This window comes from Lottia gigantea (assembly GCF_000327385.1).
Source record: "Lottia gigantea unplaced genomic scaffold LOTGIsca_123, whole genome shotgun sequence".
NCBI classification, from domain to species: Eukaryota; Metazoa; Mollusca; class Gastropoda; family Lottiidae; genus Lottia; species Lottia gigantea.
In genome coordinates this window covers 540,564-565,746 of record NW_008707279.1, presented here as the reverse complement: position 1 = coordinate 565,746, position 25,183 = coordinate 540,564, and the positions used below count along the sequence as shown (strand labels likewise).

The 25,183-nt window shown below is 32.5% G+C and overlaps 1 protein-coding gene across 1 annotated transcript in view; it reads right to left on the bottom strand.

Moving 5' to 3' along the window:
* Positions 1–7,179: 7,179 nt before the first annotated feature.
* The window catches only part of LOTGIDRAFT_171952 (hypothetical protein), a gene marked incomplete at both ends in the record, with an annotated part of 35,057 nt that continues 17,053 nt past the window's right edge, over positions 7,180–25,183 (bottom strand). Inside the window, 7 exons of the mRNA XM_009048520.1 lie at positions 7,180–7,536; positions 9,257–9,435; positions 9,875–10,048; positions 13,285–13,450; positions 15,916–15,962; positions 17,027–17,156; positions 22,478–22,575. Coding sequence (XP_009046768.1) covers positions 7,180–7,536; positions 9,257–9,435; positions 9,875–10,048; positions 13,285–13,450; positions 15,916–15,962; positions 17,027–17,156; positions 22,478–22,575 — 1,151 coding nt within the window. The remainder of the gene's footprint in view (positions 7,537–9,256; positions 9,436–9,874; positions 10,049–13,284; positions 13,451–15,915; positions 15,963–17,026; positions 17,157–22,477; positions 22,576–25,183) is intronic.

Below are 25,183 nucleotides of genomic sequence, written 5' to 3'. Positions count from 1 at the left end.
TTCGAATATATTTGATACTTCCTAGAAACAATTTGTCTTTTTTGGTAAATGACATCAGCTTAATTAATAAGGCCTATTCTAGTCTACATATTAAATAACAGAACACAATATTATGCACGACTCCTAGATTTTTAACTTTTTAACAATTTACATTTTGTTGATGAGGTGAAATGAGGAATAAGGTAGGTAAGAGGGGATATATATATATATATACATAATAGATAAACAATATCAACATTTAAAGGGACAGATTAAGCAATAGTGATGTCTATTTGTACCTAAATCTCAGAAACAGGAATTATTTTTAACTAAGCTATAAATCAGTAATGGTGTTATGTTTACAGCTCATCATCAAAATTTTAGCCTTCAAAACATTTAAAAGTTAAAATGACGACTCGACTCCGTCATATATAGAAAAGACGTATATAGAAATAGAAAGTTAAATTTCTAGTTTGAGGTCTATTTGAAGAGATTATGTGATTTATATAGCTCTATAACATCTGAAGACTATTTGCATATATATTTAAGACCAAAATCAACTCCTGAAAATGGTGAATCATAGCGTGTAATTAACGAGTATAAAGGTGATATCATTATTTCATCTGGTGATAAAAATATAAAACTCTATATAGTATGCCATAATATTGTTTATATACTTTATGTAACCCTAAATGTTATTTTAGTATCATAAAGGAAATGTAGTTTCTATTGTATTATCCCAACCTTTATCATAGGCTTTAAGAAATGCTACCACCTGTGAGTTCGAGGCCATTATTTTCACTGGTGCTTATGTTCAAAGACTTGGCAATGCTAGCTTCAGACTTGGCATATCATACAATGATGGCAAAACTCAACACAACATGTTCAAGGTCTAGGCATTACTCACCACAACATGTTCTAGGTCTCTGTAATATTCATCACGACATGTTCATGGCCCTTGGCAATATTCACAACAACATGTTCAAGGTCTGGGCAATAATCACCACAACATGTTCAAGGTCTGGGAAATACTGGCAACAAAATGTTCAAAGTCTTGGCAATATTTACCACATGTTCAAGGTCTGGGAAATATTCACCATATGTTCAAACTCTGGGAAATATCCACAACATGTTCAAAGTCTGGAGGCCTTAGGATCACCAGGGCAAATCTTTGCTGCTTACCTGCATGTTTGAAACTAATGAGAATCAGCTTACAGAAGATACTAGAAATGACTGAAAATGGGTTATATATAGATATGATGGTTAAACAATACACTTTTGAACATGCAGGTTTGATTCAGAACACCAGTAAAAGAAGTCCTCCTGGTAGAATAAAAGGTGTATATTGTGTTAATAGCTACCTCAACTTCCTGAAATTATATGATCTGTACTTGTTGATGTATTGAGCCTGGATGCATGCAAATGTGTTAGCTAGACTAAGCTTAAAGGGACTGTAAAGTGGTCTACTGGTAGCATCAATTCAGTCAGACGTCTGTGGTTCCTGCAATTCCACAAAAAAGAAGTGTTCAATGACGTCACCAATCACAAATTATGCTCTATCACATAAGGCTCTTTGCGATTATTGACGTCTTCATAAACTCAGTTTTAGTGAAATTGCAGGAACCACAAACATCTGATCGAAAATTGGAATGATACAAATTGATGCTATCAATGTCCCTGATACACATAAACAATTTACGAAACTCTTTACATGTTTTATGTTTATTACTATAAGTTATATTTGTAATATTTTGTAGGATTACGAAAACAGCCTGCGTGGCAACCCCCTCAAGGTACACCTGAGATCAAGCTCAAGTTATACAACAGTTTAACTAGGCAGAAGGTAAGCTCATTTCTTCTTCTTCACATAGGCTTACTATCACCAGTGCCAGTTAGACATCGTAGTATCTCTTATAACATTATAATACCATGCTTAATGACTGCACATTTTCATTTTGGTGTTTCATGAGAAAGCATTTGATAACATATAAGGATAAAAATTACCTGTTTACCATGAATAAATAAATCCCATATATTTATCAATTTCGTTTTATTTTTGTATGTAAACATTATACAAGACAAACAAATGTGAGTGATAACTGTACACTTTACATTATGATATATTTACAACTGTACAGAATATATAGTGATAGAACAAAGCATAGGACACAGGGACTTGAATATAGACATATTAGAGCCCCAAAAAATTTGCATGCAATTTTTAACTTGAAAGACACAAGAAAATGTGTGTCTTTGATTTACCAATTTATAAATGGCGCCAAAAATCCAAAATATATAACAAGTAAGCTTAATGATGTTAAGTTTTGCCTCTATTTTTTTTCATCTTGCTTCGATACATTGAAGACAAAATTTTGCCAGAATGTGTCGAAATTCAAGTCTCATAGAAAATACATTGAATATAAAAACTCAGTATTATCATCAATATATACAATTTTATATTGTTTAACAGTAAAAACAATCAACATTTATTCGGCACATATGAAAAAAAAATGAAAGCATTAATTAAAAGATTTTTCTTTCCCATCAATTACTCTGATAGCCCACCCTATACCATTATTAAAGTTAAGATTATTGAAACTTAATGTGTACCAGAATCCCCACCAACTACCACATTTGGACGGGGGGAGGGGGGTTACCACAATTCCTGTCTTTGGGCGTAAAATTGCAATGCGATCGAAAAAAAAAGGGATATTAATTCCATCTGTAAATGGACTAAAGAAGCAAGTATTTTTTGTGAAAAGGGTCAAACCTGGATGCTTGAAATTGATGGAATCATAGAGATGAGAACACTGACTCAACTAGATGAGAGAAGGCCCATGGACTGAAGTGTGTTGGGGCTCCTCCCCCCTAGGAATTTTTGTTTAACATATTCCCTCCTGCATTCTAAGACCCCTCTGTAAGTCTAAAATGTATTTTAATGGACGATTTAAAGTTGTTTATATATTTTTCTGGGGGGTGGGGCCTGTGGACTTAGTTCAACCAGTCCCTATGGTAGCTGGTATAGATGAGAAGCTAGAAATGAGTATACTCTCCTATAACAAAATAAAAAGAGAAATGGCATATCCTTTGAAGATTGCAGTTTGCTTTCTTTAAACTCGATGATTTAAAAAAGTTATGATGCAGTCATGCTGTTATCGCTGGCATAAATAATCTCTCGAAAATATCTAACATTTTTTATGCCAGCGATTCGTACAAGCATGAAAAAAACTCTGTTGAAATGAGCGGGCATACCGTAACAAAGAATGGTCTTAAATTTACGCAAGAAATCTGATTGGATAATGACTACAAAGACATTGACCAATCAGAACTATCTTTGTTATATCTTTATGAATATTAAAGTTATGATACCTCTGAAAAGAAACTCGAGAGTAATAATTCTTATTATATATCCAATGAAAAATTATTTTTACAATTACCATTACCTTTTTCATTTGTAAATGTCATGTAAATCTACCTCCATGACCACAGACAATTTTATATTTTTCACTTTCAGGCATTTATTATAAAAATAATTCAGATATAAGCATTTATATTATAAAGAAAAGAGGTGAATATAAGATTGTGTTATTTACAACTATAATACATTGAATAAATAATGATATAAAAAATGGATAACAAAATGTTAACAGTTGAAGAAAACGGCTTTTTATGTACATAATCTATAGATCTTATTCACATTTCGGCCATGTTGAATCCTGATTGAGGCTCATAACGCAAATCGTTGAAAAGGGAACGTTATGCCACTGAGTAAAATCGCCACCTTGACCTTTTTTCAACGTTCTTCTTCATTCCCGCGAACTTGAAACTGAGCATATTTTATATCATTAAATTTGGAGTTGATTCAGCTATTTAAGATAAATTTCAGATGAATTTGGCCTTCACACATTTTCTAGAAAGGAGAGTTTTAAGGCCATTTTTTTGCTGTTTAGTAAGTGTTTAATGACGTCAAATTGTTTATTCATTCATATAACTTCACCATCTTATCAATGGATGACGTAATTTGCGTTATGAACCTCACTTTCAGTGTCTCAAAAACGAGGCGTGAATAAGGTCTATGGCTTTGTCTTTGATAGTGCAATTTTGAATGCCTTCCAGGTTTTGTATGTTTATATGCATACTTACAAGTTGTTTTTCACCATTCTGATTTCCGTTGCAATTTAATTATCTGTGAATATCAATCATCCTGTTTTGAATTCCTTTAAAGGCCATAGTTCACAGCTCATCATTGACATTTTAGCCATCTTAGCTTAGTGCATCTATGGTTATACAACTTTTTCAAGACTCTGCCATGTAGAATGGTTAAGGACTGGATAATCAAAAGGATAAACTAGTGAATGACAACAAATAAAAGTGAAATTTCTACTTTTTTAAGGAATTATGCGATTTTCAAACATTTCTGGTATTTCAGAAAACTATTATTTATTCATTGCACAAATCTACCTCTGAAAATGGTGAACCAGGGCCTTTAGGTCCCTTAAATGGGATTGTGTGATATTTTCATGATATAGTTGCACCTTTACCTTTCCATTTCCATGAAAATTATTTCAAAAGATCATATTGTGAACAAGTTATTTTGTGTCTTTGAACTTATAAAAGTTGCATGCTTGTGTACACATACCAACAAATTGCCAAAAAACATGAAAAATTTAAGGGTAATCAAAGGTGGTGTAAAGTATGCAAAGGAATTAGAATTTCTTGAAAAAATCTGTGATTCAATAAGACAAAAATGCAGAATGATAAGGAATCATGAATATATCAACATCAAAACAATAGCACTAGTTTTCATAAGATGGAGCCATTTACAAGCATTCTAACAAAACATGTGAATTACACTCAAATAATGAAAAATCTTGCATACTTTAATAGAAGTAAAAGGCAAAATGTGTCTTTATCTCACTCTATTGTACGAGAGCTCTCTGCTATAAGTGAAATGATATGTTTTTGAACTGAGTATTTCAAATTTTTGACTCATTCTCATACATGTTAAATTTCAACGACAGTGTCTGCTGCTTGTTTGTTTCCGCAGGCTACTTTTGACCAAGGTTATACTCTTGCAAGGTAGTTTATATTTTTTTGGCCTGGATAATGTGCCAAAAGTAACGTAATTTTTTTTACGTTCAATACAAAACTGGAAACTGAAACACAGGATTCATGAAAAATACCCAGATATTTAGAAATACTAAAATCTAATTGATTTACTAAACAATGTTCAAAACCACGTTAGGTCAAAAAGTTTGAAAAAGCCACAAATTTAAGTTTTTTGAAATTTGGCCTGTGATTTAGAAGTCTTGCTAGGAGAAATTTAAAACCTGTATGAGAAGGACACAAATTTAAAAAAAATGAGACTAGACTATTCTATTTCATTTTGAATTCTAACTTTAATTTCCCTTCTATATGCATTTCAAAAAGAAACCAGTTCACCAAAGATTTTTCATTGCAAATAGAAGGGATTCAATTAGATTAACTGAGTTCACTTTTCTTCTTCTGACTATGGACTATACAGCTTTTAGTTGTGGATTTGATAAAATTACTCGCATTCATAAAAGACAGTTGCACTTGTTTTGTAGTCATATCTTACTTGTCAAAATTTCTCTGACATTAGGAATTCCGAGTAATTTTTATCAGAACTAATTTATATGTCCTAAACATAACTAATAATATGTGCAGTCAGCATGCGGTCAGTAATTTTTGGTTCCTGATTAAAGCTTGCAAGGTGTAATAATAATAATAATAATATAAGGCATGTAAAAAATTTAACAAAGTATCACATTTCATATTCAAATACTTCACAAAACAAGATGGCCACCGCTACTTTTGCTTGAATTTTTGAAGAATTTTCAGATGACAGAACTTATGTGTCTCAGAGGGTATTTGTGTAGTTCTAAAAACATTTTCTGAGAGAAATGTGGATTCAGAAGCGAATGGTAGCCTGTGCTGTCAAGTGCAGTGTATGTTGCGGGAGAATCGATACAGATATTATTTTCTACTTTATCAAGAATCCCACTCCATCTCCTCTATTCGCAGCTTAAGACATGGCATCAAGCAAAAAATTCAAGCTTTTGATTCAGATTCAACATCTGAATTGTCTTCTGATGTTATGACCATCTTGTTTTGTTTTGAAGACACTCCATATTCTAAGGAAGGAGTCAGACATCTTTAAAGGGATTGTAAACAGATTTTCCAATTTTTTATGTCTATCAAAGACACTAATAGCATCAATTTTCGTCATTCCAATTTTTAATCAGATGTCAGTGGTTCCTGCAATTCCACTGAAACTAAATGTTGATGACGATGACGTCACTAATTGCAAAATATGTTTTATGACATAAGGACTTTGCGATTAGCTTTAGTGGAATCCAGGAACTACAGACGTTTGATAGGAAATTGATGCTATCAGTGTCCCCGAAACACATAAACAATTTAGAAAACCTCATAACAATTCCTTTAAAGTAGCATAGGTGTGATAAGTCAAAGGGTCTAATGAAGCAAACAAAATCAACAAAAGAAAACTTTATAATTTTTTGGTACCAATGGAAATGGCAGATAAAATAATTTCTTAATTTCCTTCAATAAGTGTAGTTTGATTAGTTTGATTCTTTTGTAATTTTATGGATTTTAGATTAATCACAGAAATATTTAAACCGTAAAAATTTGACTTAAAGATGGGTACCCTTATTTTCATTTATAAATATGAAAATGCTAATACTTATATGAATAGAAAGTAGAGGTGTTCTAATGACTTGGAATAATAACAGTTTTTCTCACATAATTAATTCATAATTAGCTAAATTAGAAGAGACTTACCAGCAGAATTTCAATGAGTGACCGATCAAGAAAGGTCAAAAAGTCTTTTTTTGTTTATCCAGACTGTACATACATGAGTATTTTTGATTGGTTAAAACTCTTAATTATATGTAATAAGAACATAATGATATGATTAAAAATACATGATAATTCATTAGAAACACCAATTATTCAAATAATTTGCTTAATTTTACACTAAAAGAATAAGGATTCCCATCTTTAAAAGAATATAGTCAGGAAAAACAATGCTTTGTGGACTACAATCTATTATACTGTCTGTCTACTCCTTTCTTAGAATAACAAGCCATTAAAAAAAACTTATTTACATAATTTTAATCATAATTAAATACTTATAACCGTCAGAAGACTTCAAAACTATAAAACACAGTTAGAAAGCGTTAAAAATAAGGACACTAGCGTTGAGAAAAACGAGGTACTGAACACTAAACACACTATACAGTTTACTAGTAGAATACCGGAAACACATGGCACGGTACTTTGTGCAGAGTTTAAACTGTCACGGATTATTTTATCCACGATAATATTACGGTCTATTTTTCTCACTGTCGTGGTTCTCATGCGAGGAGTGGTTTGATACTCAGTGTCTCTCATAGGCACGGTTGCTACTGGGCACAGCATAGTTTCTGGGTCACGCAACCAGAAATGCATTCCAAATACTTGGAAATGTTTGTTGTACATACATGCTGGTAGTTTTGTAGTGTCAAACACAAACTGAAAAAGAAAATGACAGGGTTTTAGAGTTTTTTTTGTCGTGACTTAAGATATGAAAATTGAAAAAACATAGTTATTATTTCAGAAATTTACAGGGGCTGAAAAATGGTACAATTTTTAGTTTAAAATTCACGTAATTAATCTCATTGGTTTGATATTTGGATTAACTGCACTTTAACATGGAAGTCTATGGAAAAGGATCTTATACAAAGCGTTTGCTACATTTACAATTATCAGACTCGGGGATATATGCCTTGAATTAGAAAACAAGTTTTCGACAGTAGTTAACCCTTTAATCCTTTTTTATCAGTGGCTGCCATAGTAAATCGAGTTGTTAATACCAATGCTGAAGAAGGGAATAAGGGTGATGTGTATGCACAGTTATACAAATACTTGCTGGCTTATATTCCACCAGATTCCCTTCCTTGTTTTTCATGGAGGTTTGAGGTACAGGTTGGAGGGAAAAAAATACTTGTATGAAAATTAAAAGGTGAATTGCACACTCTTTATTAGACCATTGAAGGGCAGAAAACAAGGATGTTAAACTCCATTCAATTTATTACAAGTACATTCAGCTGGGTATTCCTTAAGGTTTTCTGTAAAATCATAGTCTAAGGGCAAATGCTGTATGATACGTTAATATAACATATATAGATAACATTAAAAACTACAGTACATATCTTTAGATTTATCAGTTAGCACAAATCAAAAGATAGTATGACATGTCTGATCATTGCATATATGTCCAAAACTGACCAAGACTCTATTTCATTAAAAATGCACACTGCTGAAAAAAATAGCCACACTGTGGTCTGAGCTGCTTTATTAGAGTTCCCTCCCTTGAATAGGAAATAGGGTTCTTGGTTTTCATCTGTCAATCAATTATAACAGTATCAATAACAAAGTTCCCACTGAACATTGACTTGACCACTTCAGTTAATGAAATGTTCAGAATTTTGAAGAGAATTTTTGGCGTAAAAGATTCCAAGATAATTTTGCATTGCATAATTTAAGAGAAATGAACAAATGAAAGGGTAATTTCGTGTTTTGCTTATCTACTAATTCATCAATGAGGATAGATAAGACCATGCAGTGTGCAATGAGGGAAACAGGGAAACTGTCAAGTGATCTTGGGTTAAGAATTTCACTTTTGTAGTAATGTGGTGTCTCGCTTTTCTCTTAATTGTTAAAAGAGAATAGATAAAACCATGCAGTGTGCAATGAGGGAAACTTTCAAGTGATCTTGGGGTAAAATATTTCACTTTTGTAGTAAAATTGTGTCTTGCTTTTCTCCTAATTAATTAATGAGGATAGAACATCATGTGGTGTGCAATGAGGAAAATTCTGTTAACTGGGTGATTTCCAAATGCCAAGTGATCTTGGGGTTAAATATTGCCCTATTGTACTCTTATTTCTGCGAAAAACCTAAATTCCAATCTATGTTACTCTGACATACGAGGCCAAACTTGGTTCAGTTTATTTTTGACTAATCAAGTTAAATTTTGATTTGCATTTCTTAATAATTCTGTAGCAATTTAAAATGTTCTAGTAGTCAACCTTCAAATATATAATTTGATTTGATTCTCAGATCTTCATGATAAATTTTAATTTTGGCTATAATCAAAGGAAATATTGGATCGCAACAGGGGTCATTTTGAAACGTAATCTGCGATGCGATACCGCTAAAATTGTAGCCCGATTATGAAAAAGAAAAACTTACAGGATAATACTGTTGTGATAGTCTGAACCATGACAAATCATTTTCCATATAAGGAGATGGTGCACCTTGGAATGACCAACCAAAAGATCCTAACTGGCCTTCTGAGTTATACATTAAAAACACAGGATATAGGTCTTCACATTTCATATTAGGTGTTAAATTTTTAAAATAATGTAAACCTGTAAAAGAAAAATCAGAAAATTCATGATATTCTTCTTTAAAGATTTTTATAAGCATTGTGGTCGGAATTAAGACAGTTTTTTCTTTTGTAACACCTGATGCCACTATGTCATCATGAATTTGTCAACTATGCACTCCTTTCAGAGAGTCCACAAAGCTTAAAATATTGTGACAAGGACTGATATGACAATTTTGGAAAGGAGTCCTCATCAAATTCCGCAGCCTGTATATTATATCTTACTTAGCCATTGGTGCATTGGACTCATTTGGGTGAGGAAGTTGCTCTTTATTGGTCAAAATATTTTCACAATCTCGTAAAAAAGTCCGATCAAATAGGCTTTCGAACCAAAAATAATGTTTCTGGTGTGTCCAACGCTGAGTGACATGTAAAGAATAGGCCATGGAATTTCGAAATCCAAGAACAATTTTATTACTTACCCATCTTTGGATTACAAGTATGTGGTATCCAATCTGGAGAAAGATATTTAGATTCTAACGGAATCTCTATATATTGTTGTTCTACATTATAGCCTGTCTGTATAAACAATCCTTTATCTGGTCGAATATTGGCGTAATATGGTGTACATATCAATCTAGGATGCTTGAAATATGCTGCAAGAGAAATAAAGCAAATTAAGATATTTTCTCCTGCATAGCTATTCTACATGTTTCTTTAATTGCATTAATATTAATTTGAATTTTTGGATTTTGTTGAAAATCAGTTGCTAGAAGGCTAATGTTGTCCTTTCACCTTTTCTAAGTCATTTTTGTCCTCCCTTACTTTCTTTGAAATCATTCGAAGGATCTTTGTCGATAGGCTCCAACAATTGACCAACATATGAATCGGCACCCAAGTTTTCTATTTTTAGAATAGAGGGTTTTATGCATTTTAAGGAGCATTCTGCTCTAATTTTATCAACAATTGGTCGTCCAATCAGAATTCATTTCTCATAATCAAATATCAACCAGTACAGTAAGGTAAGGGGCATCTTCCAAGTTTCTTTTCAATGGTTTTTCTGACATTGAAAATGATCAACAGGTATTCCAGAACTTGTCTTTCTTATGTGCAGATTTCAGTTCTATTGTAGGAGTGAATATTTGTGTATGTGAATATGTCTACAATATGTGTTTATAAAACAAAATAAATCAATTCAAAACATTCCATTTACTATATTTACACGCTACTGAAAAATGTAGCAGAAGTCATTACAAAAGATGGAGGAAAAGCAAAATTATATTTATTCTTTGTGGCCATTTCCATTTCTTTTTGATGAAACAAAACAATAGTGTGGTTTCTTCTCATCAAATACCAGAAACACCATCTTACAAGTTTTGACACAGATAAAAGACACAGATATGTGCAGATTAACCAAGACTAAATGCCGATAATTTCTTCACACCTGCTTTTTATTTAGTCTCTAAGCAGAAATTGTTGTCTTTTCTCGCTACTTGTTGGGCCCTGGGGTCAGCGGGAGGGAAGAAAGTAACCTTTGCCTCCTTCCCACCAGATGTAACTGTTTAATGTTAATAGATGTGCTGGGAGAGTTTGTTATGATACTGCCTGGAGGGCTAGTCACCGTGGAGATCATGTCTCCTATTATACTCTCTAACCATCTTATTATACTCTCCAAACCTCCATATTTATTTCTTATTAATACGTTAATTGAATTTTAGAAAGTGAATAGCATACAGATTATGTTGTAAAATGCAGAATATTTTGATTGAGCCACCCATAACATGTGTCAAATAGTGAGATTTGGAATGTTTTTCTTAGATTAATTGAGAATATTGAGAGAGAATAGAATCGTATTGAAATAATTAATCTGTTACAAATTGAATATTTAACCCTCTCCTTGCCAATTAACTTGGAGAAATATTGTCTTAATTATGCACCATTGTGATTTTGGAATATCAAAGTCATTTAAACTTATCTTTGCTCTACTAGGGCTGGGTATCGATTACCAAATTGAGATCGATTATTTATGGCAGACTACTGATAAATAATTGATTAATAATTAATGTAAAAACATGCCAAAATTCTTAATTTCATGAGTGATTTTTGCGTCATAGAAGTATATTCTTGTGTGATCAGTTATTATAGTTTATTGTGGGTAAGTTATGTGCTGAAGGGAACCTATGTTGAAGAGATTACTACTTCTTACAGTGGAGAAAATGTAACTTTGACATATAATCGATTATGAAATTTGATAATCTATAATCGAAATCATAAATTCCTAGCAACGATAAACGATTATGTCGATCATTTTACCCAACATGTATGTAGTTTATTTTTAAAAATTATATATATAACATCATTTAGTTTGTGTTCATTTTTCTTTCATTTGTTCATGCAAATGCATATTTTCAGTGGAAATTTGAAATCGGCTGCATTTGAAATTTGAGAAAGCATTCCACTCTTTCAAGTAGAATTCCAATCGTGAACTCACTTGACTCTAAATCCCAGCAAACACAATTATGCAATTACCATACTTAAATAAATTGGTTTAATAAATTTCCCCATCTCTTCAGAAAACCATAATTGGAAAAGTTTTAATCAGAAAATTAGTGTAGAAAAGAGTCAGCATTGTATTTGTTGATGGTAGAGATTTAGAGTTTGTATAAAGAAGAATTAACTAAGTGATTGATATCGTTAACGTACAAATTAACGTAAATGAATTGAATAAACCTGCCACTAAATGAATTGTTTGCCTCTACTGATCATGCATGTCCAAATCAGGTCCAAAATCTAATTCTCGCAGATTGCCTTGTGGCTTACGGAGGAAACCATCCCCCTCTCTTCATCTTCTTTGTTATCTTAATAAGATCAAATTGGTAGCAAAATTGACCAGAAGCAACATCAGTCCAGATGCCGTCTGCCATTTTGAAAAGTGGAAATGTTAGTCTCGGTGTAATCCTAGAGATTAAGCTGTCATTTGATTGGCTATTATTCTTTGTTTAGTTATGATTTATAGTATTGAGTGAGTTAACTGGTATTGAAACTAGTAATATTAATTATATTTCTACTAAATTGAATCGTATCTTGATGAAGACTTCCATGAATACTAATGAAGACTTAACAGCATTTGAAATGTTTGCAGTACACTTTGTGTTCAATAATAATTTAGTTTGGAGTAGTTACCTTTGTTGGTTCTGTGAAAGGAATAATGGTCACTTAAAGAATAATTGTAAAAAACAAGCGCTACCATTTAAAGGGACAAGTTCCGAATTCTTTAGGATTGATTTGGGTTTTGAATGTGCTTTAGTAGTCTTAAAATCGCATAATCCCTTCAAATATACCTCAAACTTGAAATTTCACTATCTATTCCTATATATGTGTTTTCTATATATAACAGAGTATCAAGAACAGAAGTATTCAAACAGAGATAATTCTGAACGCACATGGATTTGAAGACTCAAATTTCGACAGAGAGCTGTGTACAATACATATTGTAGGCTTATATTTCAATTCTGTATAACATTCAACTATGGCTGCTGAGAAAAGCAACAAATCTGAGTAATGGTCTTGTCTATGGCAGATTTTATCCCTTTTCATCAACTCCCTAAAGCAATTGCATTGCATATTTGAATTAATGGTTTACCATGAAATTTTATTTTTTACCAAATTAATTTATCATTATACTGATATCTGTAGTGTCTACTTAAGACCTGGGCCAGTGCTTCTATAGGAGAGTATCTTTTAAAACACCTTATTCCGGAAAAAAATAAACGTAATTTTGACTTTGTTTTAAGGGATTGTAAAGAGGCATCCAACGTCCAAGTTACCTTTACTCTTATTTCGCCAGCTTCTCTTAACCCAGACATCCTGGTGAAGTTTTAAACCCTCCTACCTTGAAACAAACCAATCCCGGTACTGATCAACCTTGGTAACCCGGGTAAAAATCCACCCCGATAACCCCGATACTTACGAATCCCGGCAACCCCGGTAAAACCCACACCTCGGTAACCTTCCACCAGGGTCCATGAACAGTATAAATAGAACCCCGCAAGGTGAGTCTGAAGAGTTCAAACACGAACGAAACTAGTCACTCATAATCAGGGATAACTGGTCACTCAGCCAATCTTTATCTCTTATATTGAATTGTAAAGAGATTTTCCAAATTTTTAATGTCTATCCGGGACACTGATAACTTCAATTATCAATCAGAATTCTGTGGTTCCTGCAATTCTACATAAACTTAGTGTTAAATGACGCCACTATTGGCTTAGGTCATAAAAGAGCTAAAATCCTATTTTGCAATTAATGGCGTCATGGAATTGCAGGAACCACAGATGTCTGATTGAAAATTGATACTATAAGTGTCCCCAATAAACATAAAATTTTAAGAAAATCTCTTTTAATCCCTTTAAGCCACTGAAGGTACCTAATTTAATGTGAAAAGCAAAAAAGATTATCTATATTATTTCATTGCTAAAAGATTTGTGTCAAGGTCAATGATTGCTGCTGGGAGCACAAAGTCAAGTAATATCATTGCTACAATTCACTTGACCCATTTTCACTGAATTGTCCAAGGCAATTGAATTGTCTGTACCGTCTAGGGGAATTGGTTGGAAAACCTCCTGTAAAGCTCTATTTTAGATTTATAGCCAGAGCTAATGATAGACTACTGGACGATCACAATAGATTGTGTGATTACATGATGTAAGCTATTAGACTTCGATATCCAGTATTAATCAATGTTCTTACGTAAAGACATGACTTGATAGAATGCATTAAATACTTGGTTATAATTAGACTCTAAATAAAGAAAATCCTAAGTCTGAGTAATCAAGTCTACCTGAATATTGTCAGATTACCTGAGACTGTCGAATCAGACTCGTTCTACGTGCCGATACCCTGGAAATCAACCTAGAATTTCAATTAGCTATTTCTATGCTTTCAAGTTGGAATGTCCTTTCAAATAACTTTTGACACTGGTTTCATATCTATTTTGCACGCAAAGCAACTATTACATGCTGGAAGGGAAATTTTTAACGGCAGTTTTGGTAGACAATTTGTTGATTACAAAAATTATCCATTCTCATAACATAATAGATGAATTGTGCAATTTAAACAGACAAAGGTTCATAGCACTTTTGGCCCACCTTCAGAAGGTCATCTCAGAAAGATTCTTAGAACGTACTCGATAAACAGAAACTGTGCTCAGAAGAAGAGTTCAACATATAAGCAAACTAATATCAGTTTTCATAACATTTGAACTACAGTTCTCAGACTACATTTTTATTGTGGTCTTGTCAGGACCGAGAACAAAGGCTTTATCACAGTTTAGTCTGAAACGGACTTAGGTGTGCTTCCTGATTTCAGAGTTACATGCACTAATTGTAAAGGAATCCAACTTGAAATGTAAGTGAATTTGAAATGAAATGAATTTACTTGTGTAATTAGATATGCTCCCTGATTTCTAAGGCTCATATAATAATTGTAAAGGAATCCATCTTTAATGAAAGTGAATTTTAAATGAAATGAAAGGAAGTATGAATTCTAATGTGCTTTCGAGTTTCAGACGAAAATCAATTTTGTTGAGGAATCCAACTTGAAATGTAAGTGAATTTGAAATAAAATGAAAAGCAATCTCAGATCAGATGTGCTCCCTGATTTCTGAGATACATGTAATAATTGTAAAGGAATCCATTTTGAAATGTTAATGAATTTGAAATGAAATGAAAGATTTCTGAAATACATGTAATAATTGTCAAGGAATCCAACTTGAAATGTTAATGAATTTGAAATGAAATGAAAGATTTCTGAAATACATGTAATAATTGTAAAGGAATCCAACTTGAAATGTAAGTGAATTTGAAATGAAATGAAAAGCAATCTCAGATCAGATGTGCTCCCTGATTTCTGAGATACATGTAATAATTGTAAAGGAATCCAACTTGAAATGTTAATGAATTTAAAACGTAATGAAAGATTTCTGAAATACATGTAATAATTGTCAAGGAATCCAACTTGAAATGTAAGTGAATTTGAAATGAAATTACTTGTGTAATTAGAATATTTTGATGTGTTAGGAACATGACCAGTCATAATTATTAAAGCTTTACAATGGTTTTATACAATTAATTAAAACTGCTTGTAGGATTTCACTATTAAACACCAAATTAATCATTCTACCACCTTTAACTGTCACTTTTCATTTGAATTTCATTTATAACTCTTTATTGTCTATCTTTGAATTGCAATATCTTTCTAGGGGTTGTATGATAATAAGTTAAACTTAATCTGTTCTTTGTTCCCTTGGGATGATAATCCGAGGCTATGTGTTCTATAGGCTGAGTATATGTAAAAGATCCTTCAACAATGGATCAAGGAATGGATAAAGAGATGGTTTCCCTCATTGCACACCACATGTACATTGGGTTTAACTGTTATCTGAAGTTGGAGCAGAAAGAAAGACAGAAACAACTATATTTTACAAGGATAACAACTTAGTTTCACAGTTAAGGATTCTTTCTACCAGCTGGTCCTTGGCCATTGATCTGTACCCATTTACAGCTGGGTCGACTGGAATTATGAGTGAAGATGGCTTATTCAAGGTCATCAGACTTTCACATGCTAATTGAGATCGGAACCCACAAAAAGTAATAGCCAAAAATTTAGTTTTAAGTTTTCTTGTAACAATATTGAATATAAAAATTTTATTTTTTGTTTTAAGTGCTTTTTCATAGCGGGAGACAATAAGTTTGTCCCATAGGAGAATTCTTTCCTCTTAGCTTCAAGTTTTAATTTGTTAATTGTTTAACAAAGAACAAAAACATTTCCCAAGGAAGTCTAGAGAAAAGAAAAAAAAGTTAAATAGAACTTTATAAATAATGAGTTGACAGACCAGAACAGTGTTTTTTTTGCCATTTTGAGTTTGAAGTTCCCAATAGTAGCATTTCTAGGTTTTTTCCAGCAGGGCCACAGGCAATTCTTTCACTATGTAAAACAAAATTGAAAGTGTGGGACCAAATCCAGGCTAGCCTTTTTCCTAGTGGATCCTCCCCCACAGAAACCTCATGGTTCCCAAGACTAAAATAACCCAGACTGTTTTTATATGCCCACATCTCTCTATGTTGACGTATATTGTCGGCACCCCTGTCCGTTCGTCAACATTTGCTTGTAAACCCTCTAAAAACCAGATTTTTGATGGAATCAAATGAAATTCGGTATGTGTGATCGAACACCGTTAGAAGCAGAGTTATTGCCCTTGCCCCAAAATCATGAATATTTACCATCCTCATGCCGTATATGGTGGGCGTATATGGCTGTGGTCCACTATCTTTATTTTTGAACCTTTTTTTGAACAGGAATAAGCCATTCAGAAACCCAACATGACAGTAACTGCAGAAATTTAAAAAAATGGCATCTTGTAGAAAGTTCTTGAGGTTCGTCTTCTTAGGTTATATTGCTATATATGGAATTTGTTCTCTTTGTTACTGTATTTTTGTGGTATGTGTAATGGTTCATGGGATAAGCATTTAGTTTTTTTTTACGACAAATTTTCAGATGCAAGAGTGGTGAACTATCATGTAGCTTTTTAGAGACTTAGAAATGACAATGAATTCAAAATCTAAAATCAAATTTACCTGTTATAGTGTACATCTGTCTATCATTTTTACTTTGTTCTAAATCTAATAATATTGGTGGTATGACCTCTGGTGGCGGCAGACGGATAGTTTCGTTTCTAGAGTTATAGCCCTTTAAATTGCCTGGTATCTAAAATATAAAACATAGACAACATTGACAGAAATACAGATACAAAAGTATGTGATCTCTTTGAAGGGGATGCTCCATTGACAGATTCAATTTCAAAGTAACATCAGGTGTTTCAGAAGAGTGAACGGCCCTTGGCAGATACACCAATTTGATCTGTGATCTCTCTAAAAGGGATGCTCCATTGACAGACTCAATTCCAAAGTAACATCAGGTGTTTCAGAAGAGTGAACCGCCCTTGGAACATTCACCAATTTGATCTGTGATCTCTCTAAAAGGGATGCTCCAATGACAGTCTCAATTTCAAAGTAACATCAGGTGTTTCAGAAGAGTGAACCGCCCTTGGAACATTCACCAATTTGATCTGTGATCTCTCTAAAAGGGATGCTCCAATGACAGTCTCAATTTCAAAGTAACATCAGGTGTTTCAGAAGAGTGAACCGCCCTTGGAACATTCACCAATTTGATCTGGTATCTCTGAAAGGGTTACTCCATTGACAGATCCATTTACAAAGTAACATCAGGTGTTTCAGATGAGAGGGTTAGTGTAGTGTCATTTGAAAGTTAAAATATAATAACACAGGCAAATGCGAATGCTCAAGTGACAAATCCAGGGCAAAAAAAGACAATTTCAAAGTTGAGCAACATGGTTTGATGAATTTTGAATTTTCCAGACTTTGAATTTAAAATTTCATTACAAGCGAATTTTAGTGTCATTTGATTGGAAAAAGATTAACATTGATTTAAAATTTAGTTCCATGAACCATCTAAATATTAGTTCATTTCTTAGCATCGGTCTTTTGAGAACGAGGCTTTAGTCCCCTGTTGGCCCCCGAATTTTTTGTCTTTTGTCAGGCAAGTTGTAACAGCATCAATAAAAATTCTTTTATGCGTCTGTTTTACAGAACAAAAAATGAAAAAGTTCTTTTTAAAAAAATGGCGGATAGCGTGTTAAAATGTGATTAGCTTCTGTTTTTAGAATTAGACATTATCCATATTTTATTCTTAACGTTAGCCTTTAAGCTTGATTAAGTATCATCAAAATTCTTTTACCAGTAGAAATTTCAAAGATAATGACACACTAAGCTTTCACTTTGAACTCGTTTTTTTGAAAGTTTTCACACAATGTTTATTAGGTTCTGCCAGTGACATTTATTTCAGCACTAAAATTACACAGTACCATGTTCATAAATTGCATATTTAATGTTCACAGTGTTTCTTTATGGCGTTTTGAGGCGTTCGTGAACAGAAGTAATCATACAGTGTTTGTCAGTGTAATCGAAATTCACCATAACTCATGGTGTTAATTCTACCGTTGCATGCAACATTTTGGTTTGAAAAAAAACGGCTACAGCCTAATATAAATCAGTTTTACTCATGTAATAATAAAAGATTAATGTTTTCATCAGTTGATTGTGTGTCTGCTTATTGAGGGCGTGTTTATCTACCATATATTTGCGTGTATAATGCACAGTTTTTTACCCTAAATTACCCTAGTCAAGATTCCAAGAGAGCTTTTTACATGCCAACATAAACATTCACGTAAAATAATTAAAAACTTCAAATACCATCCTATAATACCCAATGTTTCATCTAAAGTGTTTCGACTTTATGAGGGGAAGAAAAAAATTACTATTGTTGTATACTGGGATCTTTTAGATTCTATCTGCCTCCATTGGACTCATACCCTGAATGCTGAATGGTATTTGCAAAAGTGATATCACAATCTGGTCCAGTCAAGGAATTCAGGAGACCACAGATATTAGTAGGAAGATCTACATGGTTTAAATAGAAGCTCTTAGGTGTACCTAATACAGATTCTAATATATATAATCCACAAATATGAAATTTGGTATAATCTACTCTGATTCACTCTTTCCCAGATTCATTTTTCTACGGAACAGAATTTACATTTATTTTGAACAATATCTTTAAATCTGAGATTTTTTCATTTGCAAGCCGTTTGCTAAGGGCAGACAATTAAGCGTATTTTTTCGCCTGATCACTTCAATTAAAGTCTCCTGCAAATTTTTACAAGGATCACAAAGGGGAACGCGTAGCGAATATTTAAGAGGGAACGTGAAGCGAATATTGAAGAGGCAATACGAAGCGATTATTTAAGAGCGTATGTCACTAGTCATAAAGTGTCGGCACTTGGCTTCTGAAGCTGGCTTAAAGCCTTTATGAGGGGAAGAAACAAATTACTATTGTTGTATACTATAGATATAGATATAGATTCTATTTGCCCCCATTGGACTCATACCCTGAATGCTGAATGGTATTTGCAAAAATAACATCACAATCTGGTCCAGTCTAGGAATTCGTCGTAAAGTTTCGGCACTAGGCTTCTGAAGCTGGCTTAAAACATGGAATTGGCGCCTTGTGTCAATGGAAACACCAAGTTCAAAGGATATGTCTTGAATAAGAAGATGTATGAGATTAAAAGGAAATCATAGAAACACAAGAGAACATATTGTTCTGATCTCCATGTTAAAGTTCAGTGTATAATAAACATATGTTTGATATTTATTTGACATCAGACTAAAGACATATTATATTCAGTTATCTTCTGCTTTGGTAACTTCATCCTTGCCTTTTCTAATCTGTATCAGAAGACAATTTCTCAACTGAATAGTGCTATGATGTAAATAGATATTTGGAAGTTTTCAGACTGTTTTCTGAATGTCAACTTTTGTTCTTGTTTGTTAACTTTGCCCTTGCTTGTTCTGATCTTACTGCTATGAGAGGATTGAAAAAAAGTTTTCTAGCCTTTTATGTACTCTAGCTTAGGGATGATGCAGATTCCAATTGCATTGAAAGACCCCTTTTATCGTCTCAAATTTCGACAAAATTCATCTGGACCCTGGTTCTCAAAAATGTTTACAATCATGTGGCACATCTCAATGCAAAATTCCTTACAAATTTTCTTGGACAATTTTTAGAAAGGAGTTCCTGCATTTAAGGTTTGATAGGTCCCATTGGACTCATATTTCTTAACATTCCATTTACTACCATTAATAATTTCCATCTTAAAGCAAGGTTTTAGTTAAAATTTTGCCTTCGCTGGCATGCTTGACTCAACATTATCTTTGGTTGTACAAGACCATTGTTATTTTTGATTCTGATTCTTCTAATTCTTCTAATTGATGTGACAAAGAGTTCAATCAAAAATCATTAGAGGAAGAAGTTTACTCACTTGATTGAATTTTCAAAATAAACTTTCATTAGATAAAGAAATTTATTTTCTGATATGAGCGTAGACATGGAATGGTTTTTCATTACGAGTTTGTTATTTTAAGTATCTCTGATATACATGTTTCAGCTTGTTTTTATTTCTACGTTAAATTCTGGTAAAAGTGCTTGACATATCTGAACGATTGCTACTGGAATAAACTAGATCTTCTACTGCATGTAATTGGATAATAGTCAGCATAAATAGAACCTTTTTTTGTCTTTATAAGTGGGTCAGAATTCAAGTGATCAATCATTTGGAGACCTTGAGTTTGATATTAAATCAATTTTCATTGTAACATAGGGTAAAATCAGTTGTCAGCCATTTACTTAGAAACAATAAGAATAGATCTGTCACTGTATTTAGTACTGCATATAGTAATTCTGCCAAATTTCTTAAAATGGTGGAAAAAAATGTTTCCTACTTTTTCTGGAAGGTTTCAATGATTTATAGACACAGCTTTATGGAAGAACAATCAGTGGATAAAGTTTTATGCGGCGTTAGGGCGTGTTTCCCATTTTTTCTTGAGTGTTTTCTTAATAAGAAGTATACATATGTTTGCCCATCACTTCTTATCATTATGTGGGAGCCGCGATGGCTCAGTGAGTTAGACGCTTGCTCCCTAACCTGAAGGTCCAGGGTTCAATCCCAGCATAGGTCGAGATAATACCTTCGGATTTTTCAACCCGGTTTCCCCATGTCAGTGATGCAGGTAAGAGGGACTGACATGGAAAAAGCGTCTAATCGTTCGGATGGGACAATAAACCGAGGCCCTGTGTGCTACAGGCTGGAAACAGGAAACATGTCAACGTTGCATTAAACTTTAACCAGTTATTGTTGTTCCATAAAGCTGTGTCTATATATCATACTCAAAATTACTAAAGACTTTAAAAAGTCAAAGACTTTAATCATCAACAATGAGCTGTTAATGCGAAACACCAAAACAAGTTTAAACTCAATTCTTAATAAACAATTAGTACGCTTCGTTTTTAATCAACCCCTTTCAAAACAAATTCAGTTTGATTAAGTAGATACATAGATATAAATAACATAATTTTCAAATATAATTTACAAAACTTTTGATTATCAAAGTTTTGCTTACTGCCCCTTTATAAAGTTTCAATATTGAGTTTCTATAAGTTTACAAAACAAATATTTAGACAACTATATCGTTTTAAGATCAAAACGAAAGTACGTTTGAAGCTTTTTGATTCATGTAGGTGTGCACTATATGACTTCTCTAATAATGATAAACGTTAGACAGGCTCATAGCCAGACTTGATTGTTCCGAGGAGCAAATAATATATCAGGAGGGGCAATGGTGTATTGTGTTTAGATGCAGAAATGGAATTTGTCGTTTGTCAGAATATTTCAGGGGAGCAATCTATTTTTTGTACAGGCCTGGTGTTCGACAAATCATAGCATCATTTCAATCATATGCATCATGTATCATATCTGACAGGCTAATATACTATCAAATGATTGCCACAAGATCAACCAATCAGAGTTCTTGATTGTCTGTTTTACAATTATCGTGGTTTACAATACGTCTGCTAAAAACTTCTTTTATTTTGGTTATTTTTAGTTTTGATTTATTCAATTGACGTGGTTTCATTTAATTAATATCCGAATTAAAACTTGCTTATCCATCATTTCACAAATTACGAATTAATGTAAGTTATTTTCTTAATTTCAATCCCAGGTTATTGCCGCCATTACTGAATAGTCTGTCTGGTCATGAAGGAACATAAAATGGCTACAATTAGCTCTTTTGTTAAATGTTAATGGCAGTTTTCTAGTGGAACAATATAGAATTTGAAGTCAATTAGACATTTGGTCTGAAATGAAATAATTAAAATGTTGGAAAGAAAGATTACTGATCAATTTGTGAACTCTCTAGATGATGATTATAATGTCGTCAATTTCAGCTTTGAAAGTCCATTGTTGTTTGAAAAATTAGAAATGGTAGTTCCCAATTTCTTTCTATTTTTCTTGTTGGGCAAGCTTCAATTCTTCTAATACGTTCAAAGTTGAAAATAGTACTACTGTAGCATACAGAGTTGCTGCCCTTGATTATAAAAAAAATTCTTACCATAGTTTGAATACCAGCTAAATTTCCATTTAAATCGAAAATAATTCTGGATTTATCATTTCCTTCTTTAACAAATATAAAACCATGATACGAATCTGCTGAAATGAAAAAAAAGCGAGAAAAATTATTTTGTGAAAAATATTTACGGGAGAATGAGTTAAGACAGGGAAAAATGAAATATAACAGTAAAATAATTATAATTGGGAAATTTGAAAAAATGAATATTATGGGAAAATTTAAATATAATGGGAAATATGAATATAACAGGAATATTTATTATTATGGGAAAATTGAATATAATGCTAAAATAATTATAATGGGGGAAATTTAAATATAATGGGTTAATAATTGTAATGAGAAAATTTTAAATATAATCGGGAAATTTGAATATATTATAATGGAAAATATATAAATAACTGGAATATTTATTATTGCGGGAAAATTAAATACAATGGAAAATAATTATAATGAGAGCATTTTGAATATAATGGGTAAATTTAAAAATAATGGGTAAATTTAAATATAATGGGTAAATTTAAAAGTAATGGGTAAAATTTAAATATAATGGGAAAAATGAATATACACAGGAAAATTAACTATTATGAGAAAAATAGTTATAACAGCAACAATATAATGGGAAAATAATTATAATGCAAAGTTTTCTTGAATCTTGTGTCCCTTTAAATATTAACCCCTTCAAAAAATTAGTTACAAAAAACCATTTGATATTGTGTGTTCCGCTGGCAGTTGAACGTGGGTGATGGAAATTTTAAAATATCTGCAATTTGTATTGACAGACATATGGTGTTACTAGTCCGCCTTTTAACCCCTATTTCAATACAATGTAATTTATCTTCTTTTTGCCTATTGAATAATTCATTGTGAAGTGTGCAAATTGAATTACTTGGCGCATAATCAATGATAAAAAATACTCATCTCCTCTTCTTGAAGACCATTTTCAACATTTCAATAAATTAATCCCTGCATCGCTATTCTGTACTCTATCATGTTTGATGCAGGGTGGAAATTTTTTTTTTTGGATAAATGATTATCAATTATCACTGTTATAAATTTATTATCAGTCTGTTATTATGTAAATGATCTGACAAAAATGTCTTGGGTATCTGTGTTTGTGGACAATCTGACAACTGTTCCGATTGATTATCAGTAGCCTATTTATTAATCAAGCCTATTAATAATATTCATTGAGAATGTATGCGAAGTCAATGTAATCACTTTCTAGGTATATGTGTGAGATTTTACATTGCTGTCACATGTTACACAATTCCTTACATTTAATGATTTGAAATATGTTATTCGATGAGCCTTTGGGCAATGTTATAAGTTCTAATGAATGAGCATAGGTATGTATGTGCTCTTTAAAATCACAAAAGCATGAAACACACTTATGGTGCCACTACATACATGTTGGTAAAATTTATTCGGTACCGATACGTGTTATTGTATCATTACTAATAAAGTCCACTACTGATACCAATATATTTGATGACCATCACTAAAGTAAATACAGCTCTTAATTAGTTCGTGCACAACTCAATTAAGAGTGCAAGGCATAAATATGACTCGTTTCATTTACGCTACATCAAAAATTTTGTGTGTACTGAACTTTGATCTGAGAAGACTTCCAGGAATTGCAGGCTTTTCATTCTATAGCTTTTGTTCTGGTGCCGAATGTCAATTAGTTATCACTTACACACGGTTGAGAATAATTATGACTTTTTGTGCCTGGGTAAAATATTGGACCCTTTGTATTTGCCGATACGTGACCAAGAATAATGAAGTAGGATACGTCACCGATCTTTGGGCGTATTTCTCGTAGAATTTAATCAACTTTTCTCATTATCTATACAAATCTTATTCATATCTGCATGAATGCATACCCACATTAAAAGACAAAAAAATAGTAATAATCACAAAATAATTGAAATTTAAGGGGAAATTACTCTCCTTTTTTTTCTGAAAGTGAATTACAGTGATTTATAAAAATAGAAATGAGAAATAAAAAATTCTAACACAAAAGTTTGAATGCTGTCGTTTTTCATTTCTCTTGACATATTTTCTTTGTCTATGTTTAATATTAGTTTTGTTAATGTAAAATAAAATGGGTCAGGTATCATTAAAAAACTCATTTAGACTTCATTATGGTATCTATTATTTCCAACAACCTCAACTTAAGTGATCATAAAAATTTCCTATATTGTCACAGATCTGATGTACTCATAGAACTTATATTGTTTTATATAGAAACCTATTATCAGGGGGCGATATTCTCTATAGCAATTTTTTTACATTTAAATTGCAATGACAAGGAGGAAAAATGACATGCAGGCTACATATCCAAATCGCAAACCGCAAACCCTGAAATTGATAAGGGAAACAGGAGAATTGGCCTGTTTTTTTTAATTTTCAAATATCAAGATACAAAATTTTTCAGCAGCTATGTAACTGTAGTTGAACCCGGCTTCAAACTTCCATTATGATAAGTGATACAGGTAAGGTATCTATTAAGGTACGGGCACACAAGCGGTCTTGACAAAAATCTCCAGTTGGTCGTTTTCTACCATGTCGATAATCACTTGCAGAGCATGGACTTAAAAGGAAAATGAATCTGATTGGATGATGACGGTCTTTCTTGCTGAGGATAAAACTATTGGAGGCAATTATTTGTTTGATATTATAAATCCT